General features: G+C 45.2%; 1 protein-coding gene across 1 annotated transcript in view; it reads right to left on the minus strand.

Annotated features, from left to right (window-relative positions):
- PCSK2 (proprotein convertase subtilisin/kexin type 2) overlaps nucleotides 1–16,550 on the minus strand; it is a 275,251-nt gene that overhangs the window by 37,364 nt on the left and 221,337 nt on the right. The window contains exon 8 of the mRNA XM_058684826.1: nucleotides 6,792–6,967. Within this exon, the coding sequence (XP_058540809.1) occupies nucleotides 6,792–6,967 (176 nt within the window). The remainder of the gene's footprint in view (nucleotides 1–6,791; nucleotides 6,968–16,550) is intronic.

Below are 16,550 nucleotides of genomic sequence, written 5' to 3' on the forward strand. Positions count from 1 at the left end.
CTGTGTGACCATTTCTCTCCAGCCACACAGTGAACAGTGCGATATGCAAACAAGCTGCTTGTGCGTCTAAGTTTCATCCTAACAACTCCTAAGGGTTGAGGCACTGAAATGGCACTGAAATGGGGCAGCACCATTGCCTCCTACCCCCTCACCCCTCGATCCTGTCGCTAAGCCCCCTCTATAAACTGAACTGTGCTTTTCAAGCATCAGGGGCCCTTGTGGTTGTCTCAGATGGGCTGAATGCCAATGGCATCATGAGAATTTTTGCAAGCTTCTCTTCTGAGGAACGATATTAGAGAATGAAGGAAAGATGACTCTCAAGGTGCCAGATGAGAATGAGTTGTAATGGGATCAACGGTCAGCCATCTTGGCTTTCAAAAAGGGAGTCAGGTGACATCAAGAGTAACTAAAAAAGTGACCATACTGTTTCTGCACTGCTCGAGTCTGGCAAAATCTCTTTTTTTGACTATCCCTTCTAAGACTGAAAGGTGTATGGTTTTCTAGGGCTGCTGTAGGAAAATACCACAAACTGAGTGGTGTAAACCACAGAAATATATTGTCTAGACATTCTGGAGGGTCAAAGTCAAGGTGTTGAGAAGGCTGGTTCCTTCTGAAAGCTGGGAGTGAGAATCTGTCCCATGCCTCTCCCTTAGCTACTGACAAGTTTGGGTGTTCCTTGACTTGTAGAGGCATCACCCTGATCTCTGCCTTCATGTTCTCTTGGCACTCTTCCTGTGCATCTGTGTCCAAAAATATAAAAAAAATCATGTTTTTTATAACATGATTTTTTAAAAATGCTTATTTATTTTTGAGAGACAGACAGAACGTGAGCAGGGGAGGAGCAGAAAGAAAGGAAGACACAAGACACACAATCTGAAGCAGGCTCCAGGCTCTGAGCTGTCAGCACACAGCCCGACGCGGGGCTCGAACCCACGAACTGTGAGATCATGACCTGAGCCGAAGTCGGATGCTTAACTGACTGAGCCACCCAGGCGCCCCTAAATGACCTTTTTAACACAGACACCAGTCATATCAGATAAGGGGCCCACTCTGCTCCAGAATGAACTCGTCTTAACTAATTACATCTTTCATGACCCTATTTCCAAATAAGGTCCCTTCGGAGATATGGGGGGGTTAGGATTTCAATATGTGAGTTTTGACTGGGGGCGGGGAAAATCCAGCCCACAACAGAGAAGAAACATGGTGTTATATTTCTATCGAGACTTCTGGAAGATTTCAACGGTTTAGAAGAAACTTCTCCATCAGAGGTCTGAAAAGCCAGTGTGGGGGTAGACAGCTGCCACTTGACATTACTGGAATGGAAAAGAAAGGGCTCTGTTAGCAACCTTCTGACTGATCTCTGACCCTTCAAGTTCTAAACCTTTCCAACAGAACCACATTTGCTAGTTTTGGAGCCCAGCAGAGAGAGAAGTGTCTGCCCTAATTTGGGGTCAAGATTCCCCCTCAGGCATTGGAGGGGAGCAAACGGCAGTTGGAATAGAGCCTCACAGGTTGTGACAAACAAGAATGCTAATGGCGTCATGTCCACGTAGAAGGAGCACATGAACATAAGCCCCAAGCAAGAGGAAAAGTGGATTCAGAGAAGGACACACAGAGCCAGTGAGAGACAGGAACTATAAGCATGGCCAAGACCCACGACCGTGGGGCCCCAGTGGGAATCTCCACACACTCTCGTGGCTGGAGCCCTGCAGCCACGCTGGGTCCAGAACGTCTGTCTGGTCCTAGCCTGTACGAGGTTCTGCCTGAATCCCCTCTCAGTGCCCTTGTCTCTCCTCGTGCATCCCTATAAGAAACCCCTGAAGTTGAGCCACTGGGCCCCTGCTCCTGCAGCTCAGAGACAAACCAGAGCATCTGGCTTGGTAATCAATCCCTTCAACGTACCACCTGGATAGGGTTGTGCAGTGTTCCAGAAAACCAGTCACCTCTGCTGCCTTTTCCTAGTCACTGGGGATGTTTTTTTAAGTTTTATTTATTTTGAGAGAGACAGAGACAGCATGAGTGGGGGTGGGGTGGAGAGAGAGAGAGAGAGGGGTGGGGGAGAGGGAGAGAGAGAATCCCAAGCAGGCTCCATGCTGCCAGCTGCGGAGCCTGATGTGGGGCTCAAACCCATGAACCGTGAGATCATGACCTGAGCTGAAACCCAGAGTCAGAAGCTTAACTGACTGAGCTACCCAGGCACTCCAGCACTGGGGATTTTTTAAAACCACATTATCTTGTGGTCTTAGTATCTTAGGGTTACCGGATTCATTTTCTAGAAGTCAGTTAGAGCAGCACCTCTCAAACTTGAGTGTGACCTTGTTAAAATGCAAATACTCTTTAAAAAAATTAAAAAAAAAATTTTTTTAACATTTATTCATTTTTGAAAGGCAGAGAGAGACAGCATGAGTGGGGGAGGGGCAGAGAGGGAGACACAGAAACAGAAGCAGGCTCCAGGCTCCGAGCTACCAGCACAGAGCCCGACGCGGGGCTCGAACTCACGGACTGTGAGATCGTGACCTGAGCCGAAGTCGGCTGCTTAACCGACTGAGCCACCCAGGCACCCCTAAAAAAATTTTTTTAATGTTTATTTTTTTTTGAGAAAGAGACAGAGACAGAGCATGAGCGGGGGGAGGGGCAGAGAGAGAAGGAGACACAGAATCTGAAGCAGGCTCCGGGCTCTGAGCTGTCAGCCCAGAGCCTGATGCAGGGCTTGACCTCATGAGATGAGTGAGGTGAGATGAATGACCTGAGCTGAAGTCGGACGCTTAACGGATGGAGCCACCCAGGTGCCTCTAAAATGCAAATTCTGATGTATCAGGTGGGTGGGTGGGGCAGAGCCTCTGCATTTCTCACAAACTTGCAGGTGGGCCAGTGGTCACACTTTGAGCACCACTGATGTGGATTATCACATCAGTGATAATCAGTAAATAATCAGTAAAGAAGAAAACGAGGCACAAAGAAGCTAAGGACTAATCCGAAGTCCTGTGGCCAGAAAGGGATAGGATTGAGATGAGAATTCTGGCCTCCCAGCTCTCAAGCTCAGCTCTCTAACTTGCACATCCCAGTCCTTAAAAAAGTCCCTGCAGCAGAAGCACACCTCTTGTCATGCAAGCTGGCTGTCTAGTGAAAATGAACACGGGGACAGACCAGCAGAAGAGCCCAGGGTTCTGATGATCCAGTGCCCCAGGTGTTTCCCTGGGTGTGGAGCCTGTGACAACCGTGATTGGGAGAGAAATCAGGGATGGAAAGACACAGGGGCCTGGCTGTGTTCCAATAAAACTTTATTTGCAAAGACAGCTAGTGCGTTGGGTCTGGCCTGTGGGCCAAGGTCAACTGAGCCCCTCTCTAAGGGGCTGCACTTTGTTTGACCTACTGTTTACTATTGTTTAGGGCCCAGACACCGTTGATTTTTGTCCATTGAGATGGTTTAGTCCATTAAGACTAGAAATTGCAGAAGCAAGAAACAATTTGAGGATCCCAAAGTTAAAATTTACACCTTAATTTAATCAAATCAAATTGAACTAATTTAAGCAATTCTTTTACAAATTTTATACTTCGTAGTATTCATAGATTTGGATTCTATAGAAATATGAAAAAGGACATGAGAACAACAGTTAAGGAATGATTTTCGAGGCCATGGTTGGTGAACAGAGGGGAGAAAATGGGATAGGAGAAGACTTAGCCTAAAAAAACCCCACACTGTTAGGCCCAAACTTAGTTCTGAGCTTCCTGGCAGCCAAGGGAAAGAATGAACCTCATTTCTAATGTCTTAGAATGGGTTCACTAGAAGCAGAGCCCAAGGCAGGGACTTGAGCTCACCAGGTGTATTAAGAACGTGCACTAAGGGGAAATCTGTCAATGAGGGAGTGAAACAAGATAGGCCAGGTAGGAACCTCAAAATGGTGTGCTCTCAAGCAAAGTCAACCCTTGCTTGGCCTGATTCACTGGGGTCTCTGGAGCATACATTATACTGCAGAGTGGTACCTACTGGGGCCAAGTGGTCTGGCCTCTTCTACCTGAATCAATCATTGGCTGTGGGCTGCCTCCTCGGTGTGTGTGTGGGCATAACCATCTGGATGAAAGCCTCCCATCAGCTAGGGCAGTTCTACAGGGAAGGGGCAGCTGTGTGAGTCATCGTAGCTGGGAGGTTCCCCCTCCCCACCCCACCCCCACCTGATAAAGGGGACGTAGTGGGCACCACTGACGTTCACCACAGTTTTCTATAGGACTTTTAATCTTTCAACCATCCAATTTCATTCATGTATTAATTCCACATCTACTTATTGAACAGCTGATCCACTTTTCAAGCACTAGGCCAGTTTCTGAGACTAGCTGGAGAGGAAAAGACCTGTTCTCTTACCTTAGGAAACGTTTAGAAAAAGTTGCCTTCACGATTATCAAAAAGATAAGTGTTGGTGAGGATGCGGAGAAAAGTGAACCCCTGTGACCTATTGGTGGGAATGTAAATTGGTGCAGCCACTATGAAAAACAGTTTGGAGGTTCCTCAAAACATTAAAAACAGAACTACCATATGATTCAGCAGCCCTACTTCTGGGATAATCTGAAGGAAATGATAGTACTATTTTTTAAAAAATTTATTTAAGTAGACTCCATGCCCAGTGTGGAGCCCAAAGTGGGGCTTGAACTCATGACCCTAAGCTCAAGCCCTGAGCTGAGCTCAAGAATCAGATGCTTAAAGGACTGAGCCACCCGGGTGGCCCTGAAATTACTATCTTTAGATACCTGCACCACTATTTCACGTCAGCGTTATTCACACTAGCCAAGAAATGGACACAACCTAAGTGTCCATCAATGCACGAATGCATAAAGAGAATACTGTATATACACATACATATATACCAACCCCCCCCCCCACATACCAGAATATTATTCAGCAATAAAAAGAAGGAAATCCCGCCATTTGTGCCAACTTGGATAGACCTTGAGGGCATTATGCTATTTAGTTGTCCACTCTAATTTTCTTCAATATTTTTACCTGTCTAAGCTACTGTTAAATTTCAGGTGTTTCATACCCATACCTATTTTGGTGATATAAATGTGTAAATAATAGGTTCATGTATATTTCACATAGACCATAAATAACAAAGATAAACATAAAACGGATGCATTTTGCAATTAATCTGTAGCAGTGCTAGTTTATATATCCAAATATGGCCATATCCATTTCATCCATTTGAAATTGGCCAAAATCCAAGAAGCAGACTTTCTAAAAATTCCTAAAAGGCACTTGCAAAAGTCCATATACTAAACCTCACACACTTGTCTTTCCCTCAGTAAGGACCTGGTTACTCTTACTCTACCACCATTGTTGTAATATTAAAAAAAATGTTTTTTAATATTTATTTTATTTTTGAGAGATAGAGACAGAGTTTGAGCAGGAGATGAGCAGAGAGAGAGGGAAATATGGAATCCAAAGCAGGTTCCAGGCTCTGAGCTGTCAGCACAGAGCCCGATGCAGGGCCCGAACCCACGAACTGTGAGATCATGACCTGTGCTGAAGTCGGATGCTTAACTGATTGAGCCACCCAGGCGCCCCACCATTGTTGTAATCTTGGGAAAATGCAACTCCTGCCCATGGCTGGTTAGACAGGCAAACTAAAAGCATCAAGAGGGTATCACTATCACCTGATGGTAAGTCCAGTCCTGAAGAAAACACTAAATACAACAAAATGATTAAGTACTCTTGAGTGATTGGTGTTGTGGCGCAAATGGCGATAATTTGGCACATCACAAGGGCACTAGAAGACTTTGAGTTTGGCAATTCAAATCTGGAGACTTCTATCCGAGGCCCAGGACTCTTAGAGCTGGGACAGGCCATCCCCAATGTGCCCTGAGTTCTTGACGCATAAAATTCACAAGCTTAGTGAAAACAAAACCAAAACCAAAAACAAAACCCTGTGCTTTACTCCACAAAGTTTTGGGGGGACAGGTTAAGTGTCCACAATGGCCTGGATCAACACCAACCCTTCCCGGGGCACTTCTCACTACCAAACACTGGTATATTTATCTCATTTACACCTTACAATGATCCCAGGAGAAATGTAGGATTATCACAATTTTACAGGCAAGAAAACAGAGGCGCAGCGAGCGAGGTCAAGTCATTTGCAGATACACCCAGACACTGACTGATGGAAATGGGACCTGAACCCAGAAGACTGATCCCAAGGCCTGGCTCAGGTCTTGTCCGACGTGACCCCTACTCTGAGATGCATGGAGGGTACCAACGTCTCCTCCATCGGTCGCTGACCTGGCTGCCCTCCCTTTGGGGGCTCTGCCTTGGTCTCTTTGCCTTGAGTTTGTCCATTCCTGGGCTAATCCCAGGGATGGGAAGCCTGGAAATCCTGTGGCTCACAGCCCTGCCATGGGAATATCGCGGATCCACCACCCCGTCTGCACCCAGACTCCACTGCCTGGGGGCTGCTCCCGGCTGTTGTGTGGCAAGGTGGGGGTGCCAACACAGACCCCAGGGTGGCTGTCCTTCCTCCCCGGTCTTCACAGGGGTCAGACTAACATCACCATCTGAAGGCACCCCCGCCACCTTACTCCCCCTCCCCTCTGCCCTTTAAAGGAGTCCCCTCTGATAAATCTGCATGGCTAACCCTGTTTGGGGGTCCATTTCTTGGATGCCCTGAGCTAATGCACAGGGTAACAGCCCCACCTCTGCCCCATTCCCTGCTCCTTGTTTCATTCTCATCACCTCCACTGGACACCCCACCCTCCACCCCTCCCTCCAGAGGACCTGGGCCCGGTGGGCACAGGAATGATCTTACCTTGTTGACGCCATCGGCCATGGCCTGAAGCGTGAGCTCCCGGGGTCCGTCCACTGTCTTCCCGTTGTCTGTCGGGCCCCAGCTGGCACTGTAGATGTCGATCAGCTGAGGCATGTGGCTGATGGAAGAGGCCTCAATGATGTCTGTCATGAATGGCTGGTCTAGCATCCGGATACCTGTAGACCCAATTGGACAGGGAAACACCATGTTTTGGTCCCCCAGTGCACTGGAGATGGGGGAGGGGTGATGAGGGCTCAGGTCCTGGGTGTGGGTGGAGGGCCTGCCACCTGGGTGTCCTGGGGGACGCTGCAGAATCTGGAGTCCAACCTCAGGTTGTGTGGGCTACACCTTTAGAGGCTAAAAGAAGGACACATACACTGTCCCACTCAATCCTTTTAGGACTCCACCCACACCTTTCCTTATATAACTGAAGAAATTTTTTCCCACTGGAAACTTTACTAGAATTTCTAATGGGGAGAGACCACCTTTGCTGAAGAGATTCCTTGATAAGTCTATTTCCTTTTCTTTCTTTCTTTCTTTTTTTTTTTAGGGCGTGGGAGAGAGAGCACGTGCATGTGAGCAGGGGGTGGGAAGAGGGAGAAAGAGAGAGAGAGAAAGAGAATCTTAGCGTGGAGCCCCATGTAGGGCTTTATCCCATGGCCCTGGGATCATGACCTGAGCTGAAATGAAGAGTTGGACATTCAATTGAGTGAGTCACTTAGGCGCCTCTTGATAAGTCTATTTCTTTTATTTCTTTTTTTATTTTTTAATTTAATGTTTTATTTATTTTTTGAGAGAGAAAGAGAGGGAGAGAGAGAGAGAAAACGAGCAGGGGAGGGACAGAGAGAGAGAGAGGGAGACACAGAATCTGCAAAGCACGCTCCAGGCTCTGAGCTGTCAGCATAGAGCCAGACACGGGGCTTGAACTTGGGAACCACAAGATCATGGCCTGAGCCGAAGTCGACGTTCAACCGACTGAGCCACCCAGGTGCCTCGACAAGTCTATTTCTAGGTGGAAGCTCAGCCTCCAGTGACTAGGTATTGACCAGGGGCCGGGGGAGGGGGGCGGGGAAATAAACCCACTGTACGTGACAGTGGGCTGGTGGGAATTCAATTGATATTAAATTTTTAAGAGAAAATCCTAGAGGTTAAGGGGCAGAGAGAGGAATAGGTAACCACACGCGAAGTAACCGCTTGAGCTAAAGCCGACCCAGAGAGAGGAATAGGGACAGTGCAAAGATCAAGGGAGTCAGAAAAAGATGATTCCCAAGTTGCATGGTAGCTAGAAGGGGCTGTGGGGAGGACAGAAATGTTGTATGGGTAATTCTGAAATATCCTGGAAATGGGGTGCTTGATACAACCCCCTCCTCTTTCTCCCCTATGTTACCTTGGTAAAGTTTGTGCTACTCCAATAACCTGTAGGAGTGACTTCTTGCTGGGACATTAAAAAATTTGAGTCCTGCAGTCCACGAGTGTGTGTGGGTAAGCCTGAGCTGCACAAACGGATGCAGAAGGGACATGCCTGTGGGCGTCCACAGTTCACACCACCTTCTGGCTGTCCAGAACAAGCCTCTCCAGGGTGAATGCAGCAGCCACCACTGGGATGGGCATTTTGCCCTGCTACTACCCTCCAAACATTGCTGCCTGGTGCCATGTCATACTGTTCTCTGCCTGACACACTATTTCTCTTCTGTGCTAAGTAGCCTAGAATGTTAGAGTTGCTGACCTAAGTTGTTCTGTCCACAGGAGTCACGAAGTAAAGGGACCGGGCTCTACACCGTCAAAACCTGGATCCTGACACCTCTTACCTATATTTATCATGGTCAAAAGACATGATTACACAAACATCTCTCTCTAACATAGCATAACATTTAAATAAGGACAACCCAGGTCCTTGCAGGGCTTGTGATGCTGACATGAAATTGTCTTCTCTCTAAGGGTCTCTCCTCCCTCCTCAGTGTCCCATAGCTACCTTTGTCCTTGCATACAACTTCCCCCAGTGCTCCTCCTTCTCCTGACTAACGTATGTGTTTAGTAGGCATTTCCCTAGCAGTCTTTCCGGATCCGGCATCCCCCGTGAGCACCACACTTTCAGCCTTCCAGTATAATTATTTGCTTGTGAGTCTCATTTGTGGAAGATTACAACCTAAAGCAAGCACTGCTAAGAGAGTCATCCAAAATAGGGGGCGGGGAGGACATGGAGGAGGCAAAGCCTCTGCACGGCTCTTGTTTCTGTTTTTGGAAGCCACTGCCGACTTTTGACTTCGGTCAATGACAATTTGTTGATTGCACCTTCACCACCTCCTGGAAAACATCCTTTTACTTTAGACTGAAATAGACATAATATAGCATTTGTTAGCTGAATAGCCAACCTTAGATAGTCAGTTTAACACTGTTAGTGCCAAAGATAATGCTTCCAAAACAAGTTGGACCTTGTGGTTTTTGCCTGTTTAAGCCTGCACTCCCCGCTCTCGGTTCTGAGCACGCTTGCATTTCAGTCGACTCTGTGTCTCCCGGACTGCGATCTCTGAGACCCAAATAAATGCTTTTAGTTGCTTCATAGCAATTCTGCGTCAACACATTCATCACTACACAGCAAAATCTTTTGAGTACAGGGCATGTGTCCATTTTGTTCTTTTCTTGTGTTCTAGGTTATCAGCATTATTTTAAGCTTAATAAATATTTGGTGAATAGATGTATAGTGTCGTTACTTGAATTGATTTTTTTTTTCCCTAACAGAAAGGACAGGTCCAGAAGAACAAATAATAACATGTCGAGATTTCCCATCCTCTACCCGTAAATCAGGTCACTATTCTTGCCAACAAATATCCAATTATCAGTTAGCATCCTTTCTCTTGGGAGAAGCTCATATTGAATGAGGAAAATCTTTGGTTTGAACTTTCCAGAAGCTAAGTTTTACGGTTCATTTTATAAGGGATAGACGTCTAAAGCATCACATTTTGCTTTGGCCCTACCTGTAATTTTATTTATTTAAAAAAATTTGTTCGACAACAGTAAAGCAAATAGTGCAGCTGCTTTTGGCAAGAAGCCATGCCCACCTTGTGGGTAGGGAAACCTCGCTGAGAGGCTGGTATTCACTTGCCTGCAAGGAGAAAACTCAAATGGTCTTGAACTTGTGTACAGGGTCAATGGCCGGAACTGAACAGCCTGCTTCAGCTGGAAGGTGAAAGAGATTCAGCCCTGCCAAAGTGGATCTGGACTGTCCCAGATGCCAACCGATGGCAACACTGAATTTCATCCACTGGATTTCATCCACTGCACCACAGCCAGTGTGGTGCATCCAGATCTGCTCTTTACCCTCTCTCTTAGCAGCTCCGGTGTCTCTGCCTCTTCCTCTTCCTACCCTCCCTGGCTCTCTTTGTGCTGCACAGAACATCAGAGCTGCTGTGCATTAATCTTCTGACTGTTTCAGAGTCCAGGGAGTCAAGGGCCGCCACAGACTGGGAGCAAGGCTCTCATTCATATTCTGGGGCCAGGCGCCCGACATTCCTTTAATCTAGTTAAGCTCAGGAGGAATGAGGCGTGCATTAATTGAATGAGATACAGTGTTCATTTTTGCAAGCGACTGCACCATTAGTAGCCAAGACAGAGGCTCAGGGTGACCTGAGGGTTCTCTCTCTCCTCTGTCCCTGGATGCTGTAGGAGTTAGAGGGGGCACAGAGAGACAGAGACAGAGAAAGAAAGAATAAAGGAAGGCAAGAGAGTAAGGGCGAGAGCCAGAGGGAGAGAGGGAAGCTGAGGGGGCTAGGACTTGGTGTCTTCACATTTGTAAAATGCTCTCTACCAGCTGGTGTGATTCAATGGCATGGAGAAACCCAGTGCACGTCAAGATTTCTACCCCCCCACCCTGCAGTCCTGATCACTGCACTAATGACCGATGGGGACACTGTGACTTTCTTCTCTAAGAGCTGCAAGGCCCAGGGATTTGAGCTAAATCCTTTCTATCTCTGCTCATGTTACAAAAGGGGAACTTGTACCCGACACGGGCAAAGCCGTACCTGCCAGCAAACCTCAGTGTTGCTAATCACCACCTTTTGTGCTCATGAATATTAATCTGCAGGCCCAGGAGGGAATTCATGCTGATCTAGGTCTAAAGGATCTGAAAACATGTTCATCATGTGCTAATATGTGATTTTCATTGGTTTCTTTTAAAACTCAGATAAAGTACCTGTGAACTCAGTGAAATGTTAAGAATTCTACTGGCCAAATATGGGAAAGCAATTCATTGCTGCAGAGAAATTTCAGGGTATTTTGATAACGGTCAACCGTGCGTTTTTCAAACTCTTTTTCAGAACCTTTGAACAAAGGAGATCCCATTTCCAAAACTCAATGCATAAATCTGAATGCTCTGGCTTAGCAAGAATGGCAGGTAAGGCCAATCCCACCTGGACTGGCCCTACCCTGGGGTGGCTCTGAGGACCTCCGTGGAAACCCAGGTGTGGTGCTGTAAGGCCCGCCCACTAATCAGCTACTGTGCCCTCATCTTATTCGATGCCACCTTATTTTGTTTTATTCATAGCGGCCACCATTGTCTGATATTATCTTGTTCATGTGCTCATTCTTCTTCATTCACGGCTTGTAAACTATGTGGAGACAGGCGTCTTGTTGGCTGGCTCACAGCTCTGTCCCACCACCCACAGCAGAACTGGGGACATGGTAGGCACCCAACAGTCACTGTGGAGCCCCGGAACGGATTGTCAGCAAGAGACAGCATCTCCTAAGGCGCGGTGCAGTTTTTGAGCTTTAATAATCTCAGAAGTATAAATCTGACAAATTCACAGGAACGTCATTTGAAGGGTTCATTGTTTATACTTGTGCATTTTATTTTGCTTTTGCAAAGTTTGAATACTATATTTTTAATTTTAATTCTTTGTCTTAATCCCTTTGATCGAAGATGTTAAACACTTAAAAATAAAAGTAAGAAAAGAATTAGGTTATTTTCTTAAAGAGTTACTTAAATAATGGCATTTTCAAAGTCAAAAAATGGAAATTAATTTTTTTTCTTCAAAATTCATAAAAGTAAGCAAGTGGATAAGGAAATGTAAATAATTAAATCTTCAAATACACATAGTTTTGAAGTTATTAAAGCTTCAAGGTGAGCACTTCTGGAACGTGTCATATGTATGGGTTTATATGTTACAGAGTGTTAACTCTTTAGGAACCAGACTAATTGGAATTTTTCCTCCCTCCCTGCAATGCGTCATCTCGAAGAGGTGGTAACAACTGTGTCCATGAAAAAAGGCAACAGAAATCAAAGAGAGAGCTAGTTTTAAGGAGGAAGTTTCTCAAAGTCACACCTATCCAAAGGCAGAGTGGACTGTGTTGGAAGGGAGTGAGTTTCCTGTTGCTGGAGGTGTGTAGTTCCAGGCTGGATCCAGACTATATCAGAAAAGTAGGAAAAGAGAAGTTATTCAAGCATTTTAGTGTAGGGGGTCAATGGTAGAATTTCTGGCTTAGGGCATTCTAGGTGCAAAATTATCCTATAGCTTACAAGCTGTGTGGCCCCAGTTTGGTTCTCTGTAAAAGAGGGATACATATATATATATATATATATATATATATATAATTATAATGTATTAATATAATAATAAATAGTATAATAATAATTATTATTATACTATTTATTATATATAAATATATTTATATTTATTTATATAATTATTATATATTATATATAATATAGTTATTATATATAATATTATATATATATGCAAAGCTATTTACTCAACTCTTTACACAATCTTATCATGCATCATTATATATGTATATATACGTATGTATATATACATACATATGCATGTATATATACATACATATGTATGTATATATACATATACGTACACATACGTATGTATATATACATATATATGTACATATGTATATGTACATATATGTGTACACATGTATATGTACATATATGTATACGTATATGTATATATGTATGTATATATACATATATAATGATGCATGATAAGATTGTGTAAAGAGTAAAGAGTTGTGCATCGCACTGACACACTGGAAGAGTAAATAATGTGTTATTTACTACTACTGCTGCTATTATTATTGCTATTATTATTATATTGTTGCTACCCTTATGCAAGTATCTGTGGGTTTGTGGACTTAAGGATCTTTGGGGCCCAAGATTTTGAGATTCTAATGAATAGGTGGAAATGATGAGCCCCTGGAAATTTACACACTCTATTTGTAACACCTGAATGGTGTTATATTATGGTAGATGGACGGTCGTGATACTTGTCAGCCTGGAGCGGCTTAGGGCGTAGGTATAAAGGGGTCCCCTGTCCCTTTTTCAATGGTGGGCCCTGAGGCAGCTCCTACTGGTGATGCCAGCACTTAGAACATTATCATGGTGCCCTTGGAAGGGAGGGAAGAGGGGAGAGGATATAAGAAGGCTCAAGTCTCCTTGGAACTAATTTGATTGGGATAAAATAGCAAAGGTGAGATGGTACTGGTGGAAGACAAGATACTTTTGCTTCCTGGTAGAAATTCTATCGGCTTTGGGTCCTTAGATCCTAATGCCCTTAATCTTTCAACTCCATTCATCCATCCATTCTTCTGTCCAGTGATTAATCTCTACTGCTTATCATGGGTTTATTCACTGACCCTTCCTTCTCTTTATTCCTTTTTTGCTTCCCGTCACTCAGCAAATAGGCTCTGAGCATCTGCTGGGTGCCAGACCTTGTTCTGGGTGCTGAGGTGAGAGAAAACAGACAAGGCCCCTGTCCTCAAGCAGGCTGTTTTCTGCCTGGGGAGAAAGATATTGATCAAATAACCATGTACAAGAATGTGGGCAATAACTGGACAGTGGTTAGTGCCAGGAAGAAAAAACTGCATGCTTTATCAAGTGTAGATGAGAAGGCTGGTCTGGAGGTGATGCTGAAGGTAACAATGGGGAACCTGAGAAGTGCAGGATAAAGAGGTGGCCGGGTAAAGCCTATAGGGGAGGTATTCTGGGACGAGGGAAGAGCAGATACAAAGGCCCAGCAGTACAAGGAGTGTGGCTACACTTCCTGATTTACACTTGCTAGGCGGTTTTATCTAAATTATATTTACCCGGGGACTAACCATATATGCACGGGAACTTGAAACATGATAAAGATGGCACCACAAATCAAAGGGACAGGATGGATTACTGACTGGATGATATTGGCGTCATGTTGGGAGAAAAATATAACTGGATCCCAAGCCAGCATGACATGCAAATGTGGAATCCAGACGGCCTAATGATCTCACGTGAAAGTTTGGGAGAAGGTATTTGCACTGACTGTAACCGACCAGGAGCTAAGATCTAGGACATACCAAAAACACGTGCAAATCAACAAGAAAAAGACAGGAACCCCAGTGGAAAAGTGAGCAAAGTTTATGAAGAAAAGAGAAACCCAACAGGCTAATAGGCAGATAAAGAGATGCTATATGATTTTTTCCTTTTTTCCCTTCAGAGGACCCATTTTATCATCTTATCTCCACTTTCCTATTTCTGGACTAAGATTCTACATCCCCTTAACTGAAACCTTTTTTTTTTTTTTTTTTTTTTTTTTAGGACAGGATGAAGAGAAACACAGGACTCAGGAAGGGCGTGGAACAAGACCTCGGGCGCCTCTCTAACCTGTGATGGGACACCTCCAGACTGCCAGGGACTAGCAATGATCCCAGATCACCACCAGGTGGCGCTCTAGACATCCCTAGCTCAGAAACCCGCAAGAAAGCTTCTCTGGAAAGATATGGTTCATTTAGAGTAATAAAAACTAGCCAACTTCTGGAATTGCCAGCCAGAAGGAACAAAATGTTTCCCATAAATTTGTAAGGTCTAGGAGGATGAAATTCCGCTTTTATTGTGATTCTTGAGTAACAGTCCAGGGCTTCCTCATGAAGAATTCCTCGTGCTGCTCCAGTAAAGCCCAGAGGACACTGGGTGTCCTAATGGGCACAGGATGATGGGGACCAGACTTCTGAGCCCCTTAAGCAGTTAGCACCAGCAGAAGTTGTTACAGAGGAGCACCACTGGGATTAAGGGAGCGGAAAAGGAGGCTCCTCTGCTTAAAATCTTTGTGTGGCTAGGCATGCCTCCCACTAGTTCTGGCCTATTTCTGGAACATTGGAGCATTACTGTGAGACCTGAGCTGTCTGGGGTTTCACAAAGCACAGGTCAGGTCGTATCTTTGAGGGATCAGGCTGCAGTCACTCACCTTTGGGATTGGGACTCAGTTAGCAGGTGAGGCAGAGTTTATGGGTTGCACCTGCCTGAATCCACTACCCTGTCCAGGTGTCTTTGCCTGGGGGGGAGGCATTCTTTGCCTCAGGACTATGCTCCACCCATGTGAACTGGCAGGCTGGACAGGGTGCTGAGGGCCCAGGAGGCACTCCCCCCACCCCCCCACCAGTGAGGGGTGGGAGTTGGTAAACAGCCTCTTCACCTCGGGGGTGCAATTCTATAGTCCCTCAGAGCCCTGCTTGTCCTCAGCTCATCTACACACCCTTTGTTGGCTTCCCTCCCTTAGCCGCCTCTCTTCCTCTTTCTCTCTGGCTTCCTGGGATCACCCTCCCAAAGAAACTCCTTGCTCCTGTAAGCAATTCATAAAGGGAGCCCTCACTAAAATGGAATCAGGAGTCCAGAAGGGGGAGCCATATCACTCAATATCAATTACAGGAAGAATCGCCAATTACAGATCCCAGCAGAATTGTCAGCAGGAAAAAATCAATACTTTCCAGCCCCAACTGGAAAAGATGTACATTGCATCTCCTATGAGAAACTGACTATCCGCGCAACTCAGCCAAAGAGAAACCACCCTCACCCCAAACTCCTGCTTTTCTCCAATGGACTTCCATTCAAAACAACCCCTCCCAACTTTCTTCTTCTCCCTAAAATGACATTCTTCTGCTTTGTGGGAATTGCCTGTGGTTTTGCTATAGCTTGCACGTCCTGAATTGCCATTCTCTGTTGTCATAAATGTAAACCTGTTTTGCTGGTAAGGTAACTGGCTCTTTTATTTCTTAGGTTAACACACTCAAATCTTTGTCTCACGCTTCCCTTTTAGGGAATTCCAATGAAAAGAACAGGAAAATGAGGTACATTTGGTGAGCTGCTCAGATGTTTTCAGAGTGCAAATACTAGGAGAGAAAAGGATAGAAGGCAGATGGAGAAAGGGACCCCAGTGAACCCTCCTAACGCTTGAGCTGCTCTTAACTCAATTTTGCAGGGAGTAGTTCTAAGAATCCCTGTTCAAAAAAGCCCAGTTACTTCAGGCTCCAAAAGTATTTTGAAACTGTACTTTGGGATCCAAATTATTTTGAAAACCATACTTGTGAATGGGAAATCCAGGTTTGAAGTTTTCAGTTGCCTCCAGTTCTGTCCTGTGGATGGGGAACCCACCTCGCCTCAGATACCACCCAAGGTATGAGCCTGGCTTATAAAATATTAACTGAGTGTTATTCTTTCCCCTGAGCTCATAATGGCTCCTGACATTTTAATGCCAGCATTTTGAATGCATACAAACTAGAGAGAGCAGAAACCCAAGGGGCAAAGCTTCCCCTATTTTGCATTTCAGAACCCTCCAGATGGATTCTTTTGTGAAATTCAGCACCCAGCAAGCCTCTTAGCAAACAGTGTTGAAAGAGGTTGGTGGTGGGTTTGTATAGGTTGTTCTTGGTTTATTTAGGTCCCTGGAAATGCAAGCGTCAGCACAAAGTATGTTTATGGTTCTCTTAAATTGCTAGGAAAAA

This window comes from Neofelis nebulosa, chromosome 9 (assembly GCF_028018385.1).
Source record: "Neofelis nebulosa isolate mNeoNeb1 chromosome 9, mNeoNeb1.pri, whole genome shotgun sequence".
In the NCBI taxonomy this organism is placed as follows: domain Eukaryota; kingdom Metazoa; phylum Chordata; class Mammalia; order Carnivora; family Felidae; genus Neofelis; species Neofelis nebulosa.